Source organism: Schistocerca serialis, chromosome 5 (assembly GCF_023864345.2).
Source record: "Schistocerca serialis cubense isolate TAMUIC-IGC-003099 chromosome 5, iqSchSeri2.2, whole genome shotgun sequence".
In the NCBI taxonomy this organism is placed as follows: Eukaryota; Metazoa; Arthropoda; class Insecta; order Orthoptera; family Acrididae; genus Schistocerca; species Schistocerca serialis.
In genome coordinates, this window is record NC_064642.1 from 239,838,731 (window position 1) to 239,858,828 (window position 20,098).

Below are 20,098 nucleotides of genomic sequence, written 5' to 3' on the forward strand. Positions count from 1 at the left end.
TACTATCCTTTATATCTATCAGAACAGCTCTTCAACTATCGATCTATCTAGGATTAAGGATGAGTAAAGAAAACCTGATATGACAAATTTTACCGAAAGTGACAATTTTCATTAGACACTCCAGAACTACCAGCGTAATTTTAATGAAAGACAGAAGTGTAATCATCAGTATCGTCAAAATTATCGGCAACAGGAACCACATTTTGGTAACAATAGAGGCTTTTCCCTACAACAGCAACAAAACCAGCCGGTTAGCATACCTAACCAACAATGCAGTCTGCAAGGTCAACCAAGCTTTAATGTTTCGCCGCCTACACGTATAGCGTCCGCTCCGCCAAATAGTAACGCACAACAACAAGGAAATCACTACGTATAGAAAACACACCATTTCAACTCATATCGCAATGCACCGTATAGAAATGACTATCATGACAGACGTAAAAGCAATGAGCACAATTTTCAGCGTACGTTTAATAACAGTCGGTCTTGTCAGCAACAAAATCATCCGCAACAACAGATTATCATGAATGAACCAGACAGTAGATATCATCCCGAACGTAATACGTCAGGACGAAATAACAGAACAGTACAAATAGTCGAAATGCCACAGCATCCTCTCGCAGTACAGGTTGCATCTTCCAGCAACGTAAGCCATACTTTTGACTCACAGAATCTTGTTCACGAAAATATTATTAGTTTTGACGACATCCGATACACACTTTTGCATGAAACACAGAATCGCAACGTATGTAGACGACATTCTTATTGCAGAAGCTAACTGGTCTGAACACAATCTGATTCTTGAACAACTGTTACGAACTTTTCGTGCACAAGGACTCACAGTTAATCTCAGTAAATCGCACTTTGGCAAAACTTCTATAAAATTTCTTGGACATGTAATTTCAGCAGAAGGCATTGCGCCTGACCCGGAAAAACTTCAAGCTTTACGTGACATTACTGTTCCTACGACGAAGAAACAACTACGCAGCTTTTGGGTTTAATTAACTTTTTTCGTAAATTTATTCATTACTCTGCTTTAGACACCCCTAGATTATGTCAATTGACGGGTAAAAACACTATTTGATCCTCGGATAGGCAAGCACATTCTGAATTTATGAATCTGAAATAAGCTTTGTTGAATGCACCACTTTTATCACATCCAGATGTTACTAGAAATTTTTCCATTGCCACCGACAGTTCTAACACCGCTTTAGGCGTACATATTTTTCAGGAAATTGAAGAAGATGGTTGTACAGTAATTAGAAACATCGCCTTTACGAGTCGCATGCTGTCACCTGCTGAACGCAATTATTCTGTCACAGAACTTGAAACATTATGTGTTGTATGGGCATTTACGAGATTTCCGCATTTTCTTTATGGAAGACATACGACCGTTTACACAGACCATAGAGCTATCCATTTTTTACTTTCCGCAAAATTTACACACGACTGATTAAGCAGATGGAAACTTTATTTACAGGAATTTAATTTTACAATTGTTCACATTCCCGGTACACAAAATATTGTGCAGACGGACTATCCCGTTCTCTCAGCAACAATCAGGAAGACATCGTAACCAACTTCTGCCAAGCAAATTTTAGCGTCATGTATATTCAACAAGTTGCATTTGAAAATTTCATTTCGGCCTCATTACGAGACATAGCACAAGAGCAGAGTAAAGACAACGTATGGAAGGAAATTAAACACCTTTGGCAAGATAGGAATAATGTTACCATTAGAAACCATTACACTGTATGCAATAACATTGTGTTTCGCCGCTCTCACATTGACAGCAACAATTGGTTATTATGTATTCCTGACGAGGTTATTAACAAATTAATTTGGTATACTCATTTAAGTTACGCACATTACGGAGCCAGAAAATGTTTTCTTATACTGAGACAGAACTGTTATTTTGCCAACATGGAGAAACGTATTCGACGAGTTTTAGCGTCATGTAAAATCTGCCAGAAAGCTAAGTCAGATACGACTTCCCATATTCCTCTATTACATCCCATTGTACCTGTTAAATTGAGACACATGGCCGCTGTAGACATTTTTGGTCCGATTCCCAGAACTAATAGAGGTTTTTGCTACATCTTTGTCACGGTAGAACTCACTTCAAAATTTGTTACCTTCACTCCTTTACTCAAAGATACTGCTAAATCTGTTTCGAATGCATTTGTAAAACATTTTTTATTCCATGTAGGGCATGTATTGAAAGTAATTTCCGACAATGGATCACAGTTTCGATCTGCTATATGGACACGTATGTTACGAGCTAAAAACATTTCTCTGATCTATATATCCAGGTACCATGCTTCTTCAAACCCTTGTGAACGACTAATGAAAGAAATTGGTAAACTGCCATAAAAAACATATTGATTGGGACATACACATACTCTCATTCCAGGGTGTAATTAATTCCATACCAAATGAATCTACTATGCTATCTCCGACTGTTATACTGAAAAATGTTGAACCACCTAACAAAATTAAAGAATTAGTATCCTTTCCTACATCTCGTCGACTACGACACCATGAAATAATCGACATTGCGCTGAACAACATCAAACGTTCCGCAGAGCGCCAGAGAAGACAGCAAAAACAGGTTTGTACACGCCGTGACTTTCACATTGGACAGAAGATACTAGTACGTACACACTATTTATCCAACAGAGGAAAGAATAGATGCAGTAAATTTGAGCTTCTATATGCAGGACCGTACAGAATTCGCAGCATTCCTCACTCCAATATAGTACACGTCGAAACTCTGAGAACCGGAAAAAGTAAAGGCAATCACCATGTCTCCAATATTAAACCCTTTATTGAATGAACATACTTTATGATTTATCACACTGTGATGCTATTTTCTGATTTTTATATGACCAATGATGCAATTATATTTATGTGACTACTTACTGAAGATTATCGTATTTTTTCCTGGCAAGTGCCCGGCAAGGTAAGGTTAGCAGGTCGCTTTTCTTGTCGCTACACATCAGACCATGGACATTTTTCCAGATAAACTTACATATTTTTTGACCACTTATGCAATTATATTTATGTCACTACTTACTGATGATTATAATATTCTTCCTTGACATGTGCCCGGCAAGGTAAGGTTAGCAGGTCGCTTTTCTTGTCGTTACACATCAGACCGTGCACATTTTTTCAGATAAACTTACATATTTTATGACCAATTATGCAATTCTATCTAGTGACATATTAATTTTATCAATTTTTTTCTCCATTAAAGTCTTCAACTCTCGCCTCTATCAACTACACAACATACGAGCTGAACACAAAGAAAGTCATTTCTTGTTGTTATATATCAGACCGTGCACATTTTCCATTTTTTCGTGTATGTATGATTGTTTTCCTGTTTTGTTTGTATGCACTACGAAATCTTTAAGATACAGCAAACACCAGTTGACTTTAACATTTTTCCTTATGATATATCAATATCTTGACTATTCCACACTCTTGGCTACTGCATTATGAGACTGTGTGTACATTTTTGCACCTGAACACTGTCTATGTTTTTGACATAATATGTTTTTTGTCATGTTATGCTGTATTCTTAATCATATCACTAGAAACCAGTTTTTATTTAATAGGTATATGATTTAAATGCAAGATATTAATCCTTATTCATCATTTTCAGAAAGCAATAACGTGTAAAAGAAATAAATTAAACAAACCACTGTGGATTACTATGAAATGGGAATTTGACCTTCGGAATGAACGAAAGAAGGTGCAATACCTCGTCATGAAGAGTAAATGGATCAGAATTAACAAGCATTAACAAGAATATACTAAACACATCGTATGATAGCAGTCTTAACTAATTATTTTTCTTTCAGAATACGAGGCGATTGATGCAGGCTGTCAGACAGAACTAGACATCTTAGTTTTAGTGATTAAATATGCTAGAAATAAGAAACTCTATACTATGAATAGTTGTATGAAGTAAATGGAAATATGAATAATGAATAATGAAGTGCCTATTTTTTGCAGATGATAATAAATGGTGATGAATAGTTATATGAAGAATATGTTAATATGAATAATGAAGTTTTTCTTTGCAGGTGATGATAGTGATGAATTTTATATGGGCCACTTAACGCACCACTTTTAAGTTTTTCTTTGCAGATGATAATAATGATGAAGTTTATATATTTACTATTAGTTAAGAGATGCTATGTAGTTATTTAAGTATTTGTTGCAGTTCGTTTTGACAGTATGTCTTATGTCGCATGGTATAATGACTGCATGTTTTGGAAAGGACAGCTAGAGTACATACATATTGAGTACACGTTTCATTACCTGTTAATTCGAAATTCACTACTTTTCAGATAATATGCGTTTCTTCTTTCAGCTCAATGATCCATTTTGTATTTTTTCCAGGAGAAGCTATTCATCAAAGTAATGTGCTATAAGCAATTAGTCATTAAACCTGTTCTAGTACTTGCATTTTTTCACCCATTTGTGTGTGTCATTCATGAATGTGATCACATATACTCTACTTGTTTCATAACCTTGCTACAGCTGACTCATGACGAATGACGTTACTAATCCTTATTTGCAGCAATAAGTCAAAAGCAAATATTTTTATGCTGCAGCAATTAATTATCGATCCCAACGCAATGCATTGCTAGCACAAAAAAAATGTATTACCAGTCCAAAATAATGCTACCAGTTTAAGAGAGTTCTGAGTAATACTGAATGATGTTTTATAACCACAGCCCTTGAGTAATAGTTACAGTGGTTACATTTTAAATATGTCCTATGTCACTTGAATGATGAGTTCTGAGTAATACTTAATGATGTTTTCTAACCACAGACCTTGAGTAATAGTTACAGTGTGTTACATTTTATATATGTCCTATGTCACTTGAACAATTAGTTCTGAGTAATACTGAATGATGTTTTGTAACAATGTATAAATGCTATGCCAATAATTTCTGTAAATAATATTTTTGTTATACTCCATAAATGCTATGTCAATAATTAACTCTCATTTTGAATGATGACTTTTGAATAATAGTGAATAATGTTTTATAAAACTATATGAATACTTTGTAATTGGCCAATGAATGCCACTGTTTCTTATATTTTAAATTTGTCTTATGCACTTACATGCTATTATATATGAATACCAGTAGCTTGATGCTACACTCATTAGCTCCTGTTTTGAATGATGACTCCTGATGGTTTGTAACTAGCCACTGAGTGCCAATGATTACTATAACTAGATGAATTATGTTAATGCTATGCCATTAATTAACTCTTGTTTTGAATGATGACTTCTGAACAATGCATAAAAATGTTTAGTTACTGGCCAATGAGTGCCAATGTTCACTGTAATCAGATGACTTATGAATAATATTCTGTAATACTTCATACGTAGTACAGAAATGTTTAGTAACTAGGCTATGAGTGCCACCAATTACTCAAATCGTTTGATAGACTAGTGCAATTCTCAATGATGACTAGCATAAGACTTAATGTCCTTCACCTTCTGACCTAATTACCAGAAATTACTGCAATATCCGTTTGTCCTGTCCATCCTCATGATCATGGGGCACTATACTTGGTTTTTGCACTAATTCTACGTTGGTGAAAGAGTATGGATACTGCAAGAGTGTGGTGTTGACACATCATGCTGTCCACCACCTTGAACACTGGAGATGTTATTATGGTCCCCCTGTCTGGCGTACCTAATGTACTACCAAAATGATAACATTGAATATTAATACGACATTTCAGTGTCTTGGCTACACTGATTCACACTTCAGGGACGAGAACTTCAGATTGTCTCACTTGGTGTTGTGCTTCTGTAGAAAGATATGGACTTTCAGTGCAGCTACGTGCAACCTACTGTGCTACAACCATGATGCAATCCTTCCCTTTCCTATCCTAGTTCTTGTAAAATAGTAAAAATATATACAGTGCGTGTGCACTTTATGTCATTTGTTAATATGTTTTGTACTCATTGCGTATACTAGTTCTTGTAAAATGGTAAAAATAGATACAGTGCGTGTGCACTTTATGTCATTTGTTAATATGTATTGTAGTCATTGCGTATACTAGTTCTTGTAAAATGGTAGAAATATATACAGTGCGTGTGCACTTTATGTCATTTGTTAATATTTGTGTACTCATTGCGTATACATTTTGTCATTTCTTGATATGTTCTGTACTCAGTGCATGTGCACTCTATTTTATTTCATGTTCTGCACTTATATATATGTATATACTCTGTGACTGTAAACTTAATTAATTAAGAAAAATTTGTTGCTCATTGCAAGTCCAATTGACTCACCATCGCTGCCAAATTTTTGACCCCCCCCCCCCCCCAAGTGGAGGGTTATGTAAGAGGTCCGAGTAGATGTAATTTCGATGTATTGCTCATGCGCTGCCTGCGATATGCAAGGTATAAGAGAATCGCTAACCAGAGAGCAGTGTTGACTGAGTAGGAACTGTGTAGCTGTAGCAGTAAGTTGTTGCTAGTCTGGAGTCTGCTCTGGTCTGGTGTAGTGTGTCGTGTTGGCTGGGCCGGTCGCGGTGCAGCGATGCCGGAGCCTGAGTATTATTGTACAAGGTAAAAAGCAGCTTCGTGCATATCTAGTAATGTTATCTGAACTCCCGTGTAAATGTTTTAAAAATGTCCTAATAATAATCTTTGTCATACAAAGTAATTTTTGATAAGCATTCATTTCAATTTAAAGAATTTACTAATTTCTCCAATCCATGATCATTCCGATTGTTGGAAAAAAAATCTGTTGCTTCCTTTCATAAATGACCAATCTATCGGCCAGCATTGCACAGAGCTGTGCCGTAAAAATTTATTGTAAGAGCAGGTATATTCGGCGACTTTATTGAGGTAAGAATATTTCCTTTTTTTATTCAGAATGATCTTACAGGGCCATGACGCAGCACTGCTGTGGTCCAAAATTTACCAGGTTATTGAATTTACTTTTTATTACGAGGTTTAGGAATTTTTCTGTTTCGAGTTTACATTAAATGAGAAAAGGATTTTGTGGGTACATTAAATGGCAAACAACTTTTGTGTGGAAGTTAAATGTGAATGAATTTCTGTAAGGAGGTTATAAATGGGAACCAATTTTGTTCTGAGGTTACACTAAAATCAGAATCATATTCATATTATTATTTATACAATTTTGTGGGGAGGTTACAGGCCCTCCGCCGCAGAGAGTATGGTAGACATCTCCTCTTTGCCATACCGTACGGTCTATGATCGTGCACCCAGCCATTGTGGGTGTGGGGCTATCTGGCAAACACTACCTCGTTTCATAGGTGCCCTGACGTCATCGATGCAACGGTTGTCCGTTGACCGGAATGCCATTTTCTGAGCATAACACTATCGTACGGACATCTGGTTGACAGTTTCCATGATTATATTGTGAATTAGATACAGGACGGGAAAATAGCGATTTGTTGCTTTAATTTTTGACACTAGCGTATTTACGAGCTGCAGGGTACCGCCTGCATAATATGTATTACGTGATTAAAATTAGCTGGCATTAACGTTGACTAGCAACAAGGAATATACTGATAATTCATCGTAAACGAATTGTAAAGATTAATTTTCCATCATTAACTCAAATATTGTTAATGTATATCTTGATTCGTTGCACATGTCTGACGCTTATATTTCTTGATAGGTTCTATGCAGCACGATGAGTGAAAGAATGAGTGAAAGAACCAATCAGCGTGCTTCCCTCTACTGCGTTTCCTCATTTAAAGAGGGATAGTACTCTCCTGTGGGTCTGGCAGTTGCTGCATTTTTCAACAGCCAACTAACGTGATTAGACTGCCCCGAACTGAAGTACACCAGACCCGGATCGGCAGACGGTGGGTCATCTCCTGGTTATAAACTACTGGCCATTAAATTTGCTACACCACGAAGATGATGTGCTACAGACGCGAAATTCAACCTACAGGAAGAAGATGCTGTGATATGCAAATGCTAGCTTTTCAGAGCATTCACACAAGGCTGGCGCCGGTGGCGACACCTACAACGTGCTGACGTGAGGAAAGTTTCCAACCGATTTCTCATACACAAACAGCAGTTGTCTGGCGTTCCCTGCTGAAACGTTGTTGTGATGCCTCGTGTAAGGAGGAGAAATGCGTACCATCACGTTTCCGACTTTGATAAAGGTCGGATTTTAGCCTATCGCGATTGCGGTTTATCGTATGGCGATATTGCTGCTCGCGTTGGTCGAGATCCAATGACTGTTAGCTGAATATGGAATTGCTGGGTTCAGGAGGGTAATACGGAACGCCGTGCTGGATCCCAACGGCTTCGTATCACTAGCACTCGAGATGACAGGCATCTTATCCGCATGGATGTAACGGATCGTGCAGTCATGTCTCGATCCCTGAGTCAATAGATGGGGACCTTTGCAAGACAACAACCATCTGCGCGAACAGTTCGACAACATTTGCAGCAATATGGACTATCAGCTCGGAGACTATGGCTGCGGTTACCCTTGACGCTGCATCACAGACAGGAGCGCCTGCGATGGTGAACTCAACGACGAACCTGGGTGCACGAATGGCAACACGTCATTTTTTCGCATGAATCCATGTTTTGTTTACAGAATGATGATGGTCGCATCCGTGTTTGGCGACATCGTGGTGAACGCACATTGGAAGCGTGTATCCGTCATCGCCATACTGACGTATCACCCGGCGTGATGGTATGGGTGCTATTGGCTACACGTCTCGTTCACCTCTTGTTCGCATTGGCGGCACTTTGAACAGTGGACGTTACATTTCAGATGTGTTACGACCCGTGGGTCTACCCTTCATTCCATCCCTGCGAAACCCTACATTTCAGCAGGATAAGGCACGACCGCATCTACCACGTCCTGTACGGACCTTTCTGGATACAGAAACAGTTCCACTGGTGTCCTGGCCAGCACATTCTCCAGATCTCTGACCAATTGAAAACGACTGGTCAATGGTGGCTGAGCAACTGGCTCGTCACAATACGACAGTCAAAAAAATGGTTCAAATGGCTCTGAGCACTATGGGACTCAACTTCTGAGGTCATCAGTCCCCTAGAACTTAGAACTACTTAAACCTAACTAACCTAAGGACATCACACACATCCATGCCCGAGGCAGGATTCGAACCTGCGACCGTAGCAGTCGCACGGTTCCGGACTGCGCGCCTAGAACCGCGAGACCACCGCGGCCGGCTACGACAGTCACTACTACTGATTAATTGTAATATCGTGTTGAAGCTGCATGAGCAGCTGTACCTGTACACGCTACCCAAGCTCTCTCTGACTCAATGCCCAGGCGTATCAAGGCCGTTATTACGGCCAGAGGTGGTTGTTCTGGGTACTGATTTCTCAGTATCTATACACCCAAACTGTGTGAAAATGTAATCACATGTCAGTTATTTTGTTTGTTTTGGTCATCAGTCTACTGACTGGTTTGATGCGGCCCGCCACGAATTCCTTTCCTGTGCTAACCTCTTCATCTCAGAGTAGCACTTGCAACCTACGTCCTCAGTTATTTGCTTGTCGTATTCCAATCTCTTTCTTCCTCTACAGTTTTTGCCCTCTACAGCTCCCTCTAGTACCATGGAAATCATTCCCTCATGTCTTAGCAGATGTCCTATCATCCTGTCCCTTCTCCTTATCAGTGTTTTCCACATATTCCTTTCCTCTCCGATTCTGCGTAGAACCTCCTCATTCCTTACCTTATCAGTCTACCTAATTTTCAACATTCGTCTATAGCACCACATCTCAAACGCTTCGATTCTCTTCTGTTCCGGTTTTCCCACAGTCCATGTTTCACTACCATACAATGCTGTACTCCAGACGTACATCCTCAGAAATTTCTTCCTCAAATTAAGGCCGGTATTTGATATTAGTAGATTTCTCTTGGCCAGAAATGCCTTTTTTGCCATAGCGAGTCTGCTTTTGATGTCCTCCTTGCTCCGTCCGTCATTGGTTATTTTACTGCCTAGGTAGTAGAATTCCTTAACTTCATTGACTTCGTGACCATCAATCCTGATGTTAAGTTTCTCGCTGTTCTCATTTCTACTACTTCTCATTACCTTCGTCTTCCTCCGATTTACTCTCAAACCATACTGTGTACTCATTAGACTGTTCATTCCGTTCAGCAGATCCTTTAATTCTTCTTCACTTTCAATAGCAATGTCATCAGCGAAACGTATTATTGATATCCTTTCACCTTGTATTTTAATTCCACTCCTGAACCTTTCTTTTATTTCCATCATTGCTTCCTCGATGTACAGATTGAAGAGTAGGGGCGAAAGGCTACAGCCTTGTCTTACACCCTTCTTAATACGAGCACTTCGTTCTTGATCGTCCACTCTTATTATTCCCTCTTGGTTGTTGTACATATTGTATATGACCCGTCTCTCCCTATAGCTTACCCCTACTTTTTTCAGAATCTCGAACAGCTTGCACCATTTTATATTGTCGAACGCTTTTTCCAGGTCGACAAATCCTATGAAAGTGTCTTGATTTTTCTTTAGCCTTGCTTCCATTATTAGCCGTAAGGTCAGAATTGCCTCTCTCGTCCCTTTACTTTTCCTAAACCCAAACTGATCGTCACCTAGCGCATTATCAATTTTCTTTTCCATTCTTCTGTATATTATTCTTGTAAGCAGCTTCGATGCATGAGCTGTTAAGCTGATTGTGCGATAATTCTCGCACTTGTCAGCTCTTGCCGTCTTCGGAATTGTGTGGATGATGCTTTTCCGAAAGTCAGATGGTATATCGCCAGACTCATATATTCTACACACCAACGTGAATAGTCGTTTTGTTGCCACTTCCCCCAATGATTTTAGAAGTTCTGATGGAATGTTATCGATCCCTTCTGCCTTATGTGACCGTAAGTCCTCCAAAGCTCTTTTAAATTCCGATTCTAATACTGGATCCCGTATCTCTTCTAAATCGACTCCTGTTTCTTCTTCTATCACATCAGACAAATCCTCACCCTCATAGAGGCTTTCAATGTATTCTTTCCACCTATCTGCTCTCCCCTCTGCATTTAACTGTGGAATTCCCGTTGCACTCGCCGTCGCTTTTAATGTCACCAAAGGTTGTTTTGACTTTCCTGTATGCTGAGTCTGTCCTTCCGACAACCATATCTTTTTCGATGTCTTCATATTTTTCCTGCAGCCATTTCGTCTTAGCTTCCCTGCACTTCCTATTTATTTCATTCCTCAGCGACTTGTATTTCTGTATTCCTGATTTTCCCGGAACATGTTTGTACTTCCTCCTTTAATCAATCAACTGAAGTATTTCTTCTGTTACCCATGGTTTCTTCGCAGCTACCTTCTTTGTACCTATGTTTTCCTTCCCAACTTCTGTGATGGCCCTTTTTAGAGATGTCCATTTCTCTTCAACTGTACTGCCTACTGCGCTATTCCTTATTACTGTATCTATAGCGTTAGAGAACTTCAAACGTATCTCGTCATTCCTTAGTACTTCCGTATCCCACTTCTTTGCGTATTGATTCTTCCTGACTAATGTCTTGAACTTCAGCCTACTCTTCATCACTACTATATTGTGATCTGAGTCTATATCTGCTCCTGGGTATGCCTTACAATCCAGTATCTGATTTCGGAATCTCTGTCCGACCATGATGTAATCTAATTGAAATCTTCCCGTATCTCCCGGCCTTTTCCAAGTATGTCTCCTCCTCTTGTGATTCTTGAACAGGGTGTTCGCTATTACTAGCTGAAACTTGTTATAGAACTCAATTAGTCTTTCTCCTCTTTCATTCCTTGTCCCAAGCCCATATTCTCCTGTAACCTTTTCTTCTACTCCTTCCCCTACAACTGCATTCCAGTCGCCCATGACTATTAGATTTTCGTCCCCCTTTACATACTGCATTACCCTTTCAATATCCTCATACACTTTCGCTATCTGTTCGTCTTCAGCTTGCGACGTCGGCATGTATACCTGAACTATCGTTGTCGGTGTTGGTCTGCTGTCGATTCTGATTAGAACAACCCGGTCACTGATCTGTGCACAGTAACACACCCTCTGCCCTATCTTCCTACTCATAACGAATCCTACACCTGTTATACCATTTTCTGCTGCTGTTGATATTACCCGATACTCATCTGACCACAAATTCTTGTCTTCCTTCCACTTCACTTCACTGACCCCTACTATATCTAGATTGAGCCTTTGCATTTCCCTTTTCAGATTTTCTTGTTTCCCTACCACGTTCAAGCTTCTGACATTCCACGCCCCGACTCGTAGAACGTTATCCTTTCGTTGATTATTCAGTCTTTTTCTCATGGTAACCTCCCCCTTGGCAGTCCCCTCCCGGAGATCCGAATGGGGGACTATTCCGAAATCTTTTGCCAATGGAGAGATCATCATGACACTTCTTCAAATACAGGCCACATGTCCTGTGGATACACGTTAAGTGTCTTTAATGCAGTGGTTTCCATTGCCTTCTGCATCCTCATGTCGTTGATCATTGCTGATTCTTCCGCCTTTAGGGGCAATTTCCCACTCCTAGGACAAGAGAGTGTCCGGAACCTCTACCCGCTCCCCCGCCCTCTTTGACAAGGCCGTTGGCAGAATGAGGCTGACTTCTTATGCCGGAAGTCTTCGGCCGCCAATGCTGATTATTTATCAAAATTTAGGCAGTGGCGGGGATCGAACCCGAGACCGAAAACGTTTTGATTACGAATCAAAGACGCTACCCCTAGACCACGGGTATGTATATAGTTACAATATATTATATTTGTCCAATAAATACCCGTTCATCATCTGCATTTCTTCTTGGTGTAGCAATTTTAATGGCCAGTAGAGTAGTTCGCAGCTTTAGCCATTCCTATCACGGCGATTAGCGCCAGTTAGTGTTGCCACGCTACTACGGCCGTCACGAAAGTAGACACCTCAAGGTCACGCACGCTCCCTGCAGTCCGCCGGCGCTAAACGTTATGATTCGCCCTCTGATAGCCTTGTTGCCGCATATACACCGTTAAACTGAGACGTAGATCAGGCCAGCTCAGTGTTCTGTGTTTACGTGTGATTTCAGTCTACCGTGGAACAGCGCACTGACGCGTGTCTAGTCGTGAGCGAAATGCACGAGCAAGGGCCTACGTGTATCGCTACTCGGATCAGTGTGCGTGAAGGGCGGGAAGACCTTCGGAAACAATCTAAAATTCTCTTATAGAATGTACTGAAGATTTTTTACAGGTCTGGCCAACAGTGAAGAAGGCAGGAATCATATGAAGTTTGCTCATGTTCATAAAATGACAACAAAACTTTGTGATATTACCAAATCGACTGTATTTCGTGTCGTGTAGCGACGCCGGTAGAATCTGTAGACGTGACAAGAAAAAAATATAAATGGAAACAGCTATTACGGAATTTGATGATTCTGACGAAAAGTTAGTATGTAAAACTATACTCCGATACTACGACAGGGGAGAGTATGCGACAGCTAGAAAAATATATGGTTGAGAAATCACCATTCTTTGTCTTTCCCAATCACTTAGTTTTTGATTCAGAAAATATAATGATGGACAAAATATTTTAATGAAACGAGGAGACATTGCAGCAGGGGGAACGAAGTTTTGTGTAAAATGCACGTACTGCGTGCTTGGGATAACGGTCTGTCAGTATACTTCGATAAAACTTGAGTTTCACAAAACCAGATGCAAAAATATATTTTACTGGACTTCAACGGAGAGACTGGTGTGAAAGTACTTACAGTTACTTTTATATACCGTGTATCGGCGACATTGGTGATAAGTGCAGTGACGAAGGGTCATTAAGAGCTGTAAATAAATTTTCGGGAAGTAGATTATATTTCTGTCGTATTAAGGCGAGCCGTCGGAATTAAAATCCTGGTGGCGGCACGCAACTTCTCGGGCGCTGTCGCACACGGAGTCTCTCGTAAAAGAAATGCTTTCATACGTGACACGGTACCATAATGTCTCAGATGTTACTAAAATTAATTTCATAGTTTTCTTAACAACTTTCTCGCTGGAAATTTCTACAAGGTGCAACAGAATGCGAATTCGTGAGAGAGGTTCAAAATGGTTCAAATGGCTCTGAGCACTATGGAACTTAACATTTGAGGTGATCAGTCCCCTAGAACTTACAACTACTTTACCTAACTAACCTAAGGACATCAAACACATCCATGCCCGAGGCAGGATTTGAACATGCGACCGGAGCGATCGTGCGGTTCCAGACTGAAGCGCATAGAACCGCTCGGCCACACCGATCGGCGGCACTTAAAAGCTAATACTATATTGTTGTAATGACGCTCAGCAGAAGAGACGCCCTGCTCAACAGTTTAAGTTTGTGCGACGAGTACAAACCAGAGTGTTCATGTCGGCGGCCGGTGGCTGGGGTCCAGGCCGACCGCGGCGCTCCCTGCCGGCCGCCACCCTGTCGCGGAGTCTGTTGTGGGCTTCCACGACGGCCGTGGCGTCTGCTCCTGTGGTGCCGCTGTATACCACCTTGTGGCAGGCGCTTCCATAACCCTGAAAATCGCCAGATGCACATCGTTTCATATTAAACTAGTATAATTTCACAATCGACTGTCGAAGTAAAGTCGATCGGTACATCTAGCAACAAATTGTGAATCTAATTTTTTTCTTGTATGTAAGACATATTTATCACAAGATCATAGCATTACTGATTATTTGCTGATTCCATAGAAGTAGTACAATCCTATCGAAACTGTATTTCACGACTCCTGCAAGAGATCCATATTTTGAGCTTTTAAGCCACTTCAGTTTGTAAGGTGTCCACATTTTCGGGCCTTAAAGTGTCATAACGACAATACCGAATAAAATCCCCAGCAAATAACGATATTATAGACAACAGGAAATAATTAGATCCATCTCATGTACGGAATAACAAACTATTTACCCTTTTAATGGCAGGGGCATGAATAATACACTACTGGCCATTAAAATTGCTACACCAAGAAGAAATGCAGATGATAAACGCGTAGTCATTGGACAAATATATTATACTAGAACTGACATGTGATTATATTTTCACGAAATTTGGGAGCATAGATCCTGAGAAATCAGTACCCAGAACAACCACGTCTGGCCGTAATAACGGCCCTGATACGCCTGAATGTTGAGGCAAACAGAGCTTGGATGGCGTGCACAGGTACAGCTGCCCATGCATCTTCAACACGATACCACAGTTCATCAAGAGTTGTGACTGGCGTATTGTGACGAGCCACCATTGACCATACGTTTTAAGTTGGTGAGAGATCTGGAGAATGTGCTGGCCAGGGCACCAGTTGAACATTATCTGTGTCCAGAAAGGTCCGTACAGGACCTGCAACATGCGGTCGTGCCTTATCCTGCTGAAATGTAGGGTTTCGCAGGGACTCAATGAAGGGTAGAGCCACGGGTCGTAACACATCTGAAATGTAACGTCCACTCGTCATAGTGCCGTCAATGTGAATAAGAGGTGACCGAGACGTGTAACCAATGGCACCCCATATCATCACGCTGGGCGATACGTCAGTATGGCGATGACGAATACACGCCTCCAATGTGCGTTCACCACGATGTCGCCAAACACGAATGCGACCATCATGATACTGTAAACAGAACCTGGATTCATCCGAAAAAATGACGTTTTGCGATTCTTGCACCCAAGTTCGTCGTTGAGTAAACCATCGCAGGCGCTCCTGTCTGTGATGCAGCGTCAAAGGTAACCGCAGCCATTATTTCCGAGCTGATAATCCACGCCGCTGCAGACGTCGTCGAACTGTTCGTGAAGATGATTGTTGTCTTGCAAACGTCGTCATCTGTTGACTCAGGGATCGAGACGTGGCTGCACGATCCGTTACAGCCATGCAGATATGATGCCTGTCATCTCGACTGCTAGTGATACGAGGCCGTTGGGACGCAGCACGGCGTTCCGTATTACCCTCCTGAACCCACCCATTCCATATTCTGCTAACAGTCATTGGATCTCGACCAACGCGAGCAGGAATATCGCCATACGATAAACCGCAATCGCGATAGGCTAAAATCCGACCTTTATCAAAGTCGGAAACGTGATGGTACGCATTTCTCCTCCTTACACGAGGCATCACAACAACGTTTCACCAGGCAACGCCGGTCAACTGCTGTTTGTGTGTGAGAAATCGGTCGGAAACTTACCTTATGTCAGCACGTTGTAGGTGTCGCCACCGGCGCCAACCTTGTGTGAATGCTCTGAAAAGCTAATCATTTGCATTGCACAGCATCTTCTTCCTGTCGGTTAAATTTCGCATCTGTAGCACGTTATTTTCGTGGTGTAGCAATTTTAATGGCTAGTAGTGAATAACAAAGTGAACGCAGCTTGGAGACGGACAGGGCAGGTGGCTAATGACATTGGAAAGACTCAATTAGCTTTAACAAAATGAAGCCCAGGTGCACTGCAGAAAGAAATAAGCGAAAATCAGTATAATACCTATCAGAATAAACACTGCCGATACGCAAGAAGTGGTCAGAGTACATTAACGAGTGGAGACCCGGGCAAGAAAAATAAGAATTTACCTTTAACGTGGGAGAAGTAGCCAGATGTGTGACCCAGTAGAATCAAGGTGGGTATGATAACGTCATATTAAAGCACTTTGAGAACTCAACCAAGCAACAGAGACAGAGAGAGCGGGCGCTCACGTCTAACGGCGGGCCACACACACCTGTGTGTGTGGTAAAAGCGCGATTCTGACTCTGGTTTACGTTTGCAAAGTGAGGGCGATACGCTTCACGTACCGTGGCGACAAACATAAGGCGATAGTTGAATATTCCTGCGGGAATCTTTTCTGGCTGAATTTTGGCCACGTCGCTTCAACCCAGAGCGAGTGTGCAATTGCCATTAATTTCGACTAGGGAAATTTGAACATTCCACGGAACGCATAGTGTTTGAGACTGATTACTTTCAGTCAAGGCCAGAGTAGGGAATTAGCGATTTCACATCCAGCACGGAGACAACGCCACCGCAGTTGCCGTTTGGTGATGTACGAAGTGCTTTTGGCGAAATGAAATGTTGAGTCGAATTTTGCGAGAGCTGCATACTCCAACATGCGTACGCTTTGAATAGAGAAATTCAAGAGCTAATTACTAACCTACCCGGCAATGAGTACATGAGACCAGATTACATAAAGTCATCTTACCCCAACTTAGTTCACTGTACATCTACAACGTAGGTGTAATTTTCACTGCTAAAGATTTACTTGTTTCAATTGATAACATTTTCACATATAGAGATATAGTTTGATAAATTACATATGCAATGTTTAAATATTAATTGATTTATTGAGAGAAGAAGTAATTAAACTTGCTTATTGATTATAACTTGATTCTTGAGAGCTTTGGTAAATTAAATATAATATGGAAAAGGGAGAGATTGTGTAATCATTTTAGGTTAAATCCCAAACTTGTAATTAATGTCAATTTATGTATTCTTGGAATGTAACAGTAGCATTTTTGAGTCTTTGAGATAGGGCCAGAATTATTAGCTATGTGGAATGTCTGTTTACCACCCTGGGCTTGAGAAGACAGTCAGAACGTTATCCTTTGCCGCATTCAAAATTAACAAATCTAATGACACATTACAAGTTCATCATCTTATATTTTATTACCATTAAGAAAGGCAATGCATTCTGTTCTGAAATCGGATTGGTTTTATGCAGGATTACAGTACACCGTACGGTTCCTCACTCTTTCGGCTACAAAATCCTATTTTTTAACAGGATGTGCGTTGAGTGTGGCGGCCTTACATCACTTTAATGGGAGCGCGTGTGTGCCCACATGGTACCATCGTTCTGGTCGACGTCAGAGCCAACGTTTCGCTGCGTCAGTAGCCTCCTCGCCACCCAAGTACTGCTTCCCACGGAGCACGTCCTTGATTGGGCCAAACAGATGGAAATCGGAAAGGTGTGAGATCTGGGCTGTAGGGTGGATGAAGAAGAACAGTCCAATGAAGTTTTGTGAGCTCCTCTCGGGTGCTCACACTTGTGTGAGGCCATGCGTTGTCACGGAGAAGGAGATATTCGTTTCCATTTTTGTGGCGATGAACACACTGAAGACATATCTTCAGTTTCCTGACAGTAACACAATACACTTCCGAGGTGTTAGTTGCAGATTGAGGGACGTCGTCCATCAGAATACCCCCTCCAGAATCCCAAAAGACCGTCGGAGGGTGCGGCTCTGAACTTTTTCTTCGGAGGAGAAGTAGTGTGGCGCAACTCCATGGATGGCTGTATGTTTCCGCTTCAAAGTAATGAATCCGTGTTTCGTCGCCTACGACGATGTTCAACAAAAAGCTGTTACGATCAGCTTCGTAACGTGCAAGCAGTTCCGCTCAGATGTTCGTTCGGTCCTCTTTATAGTCTTCTGTTAGGCAACGGGGAACCCAGCGCGCATAAACTTTGAGTACCCCTACTGGTGGACGAATGTGGCAGAACTATCAGCAGATTTGTCCACAGATATGTTGAGCAGCAACGTATTTGATTGTGATCTGTCAATCACCTCGAATGAGAGTGTCCTCTCGTTACAGCATTGTGGTTGGCCAGCACACGGGAGATAGAATAGATTTGCGCGACCTCGCGATGATTACACACGCCTCATCCTACGACTCACCATGATTTTATTCACTGACAGGTCTCGGGAGACATTCTGCATGCGCCTATAGATATTTGCGATGCTCTGTTTTCCGCCAAAAGAAACTCAATGACAGCTCTCTGCTTGGAATGCATCTCCATTACAGACGCCATTTTGAAGGCTTTGAATAGCACTGTTAACTATGAGAACTTCAGGAAACAATAGCGGCTGAAGCGGTATTGTTCTACGATGTTCCACGACAAATTCCACATTTTTTCAAACGAAACTAGCCAAGAAAAAATGTGTTGTATTAATTTTTGAACATCCCTCGTACAACAACTAAGCATCATCGTAGAATTATAGGTTACCCCTGCGGACTTACTCATTTGGCTAATGTAGTTACAAAGGCAACTATTGTCCAGTGTCAAAATACAATTAAAAGACGCTTATAAAAAGCTACATTTATTCAGCAGATGCTGAAGTACAGAAGAATACATTTTACATATAAAATTGTAATCCTAACACATCAGCTAAATTAATATTACTAAACTATAAGTCAATGATATGTACATCTACGTGACTGGTCAGCAATTCAGCCTTAACCGTTTGGCAGTGGGTTCTTAGAACTTCATTCGGACTATTTTCTCGACCGTTCCACTCTCAAATAGCATGTGGGAGAATGAGTAACTAAATCTGTCCGTGCGACCTCTGACTTCTCTCACTTTATCACGATGGCTGTTTCTCCCTTGTGTACGGTGGAGATAGCTAAATATTTTCGCATTCGGAGGAGAATGTTGTAACTTGAAATTTACAGAAAAGGTCTCCCACAATGAAAACCGCCTTGTTTTATTAATACCGATTCCAAATCGTTTATTGTATCCGTGACACTCTCTCCTCTATTTCGCGATAATACAAAAGGAGCTTCCCTTTTTTGAACTTGCTTTTGCCTTCCACGCAAGATTTTCTATGTGATGGATCCAGTTTAAGGTGTTCGTAATTACAATCCCTAGGTATTTAGATGAATGGACCAACTTTAAATCTGTGTGAATTTTCGTGTGATCGAAATTTAACGGAATCGTTTAAATATTAATTTTATGGTTCAGAGTCAATTGTCACGTTTCTCACCATGAAGATATCTCGTGTAAATCATTTTCTAATTCGTATAGATCTTTCGACGAATTCACTAGACTGCAAACGACAGATGCATCTGCAGAAAATGTAAGAGGGCTGCACAGATAGTCTCCTAGAACGTAAATTTTAAATTCTTCATAGTTTAGGAAATAATACAGATTCGCAAAATCTAAAGCCAGTTTTGGAATCAGCACAGAAATTCCTTTAAGATGAGACACTTTCTGTATTAATTTTCAGTCGTTTTAAATCTCGTACAACATTTGTTAATCTAATTTTGCTAAAACGGCAGACAGTGTTATGGAAAGTAATCATTGATGCAAGTATGGTTACTACCACGTTATTCTACATCCAAACA

General features: G+C 40.8%; 1 protein-coding gene across 1 annotated transcript in view; it reads right to left on the reverse strand.

The window, feature by feature from the left end:
* LOC126481450 (venom allergen 5-like) overlaps positions 1–20,098 on the reverse strand; it is a 106,002-nt gene that overhangs the window by 20,872 nt on the left and 65,032 nt on the right. Inside the window, exon 3 of the mRNA XM_050105221.1 lies at positions 14,368–14,532. Coding sequence (XP_049961178.1) covers positions 14,368–14,532 — 165 coding nt within the window. The remainder of the gene's footprint in view (positions 1–14,367; positions 14,533–20,098) is intronic.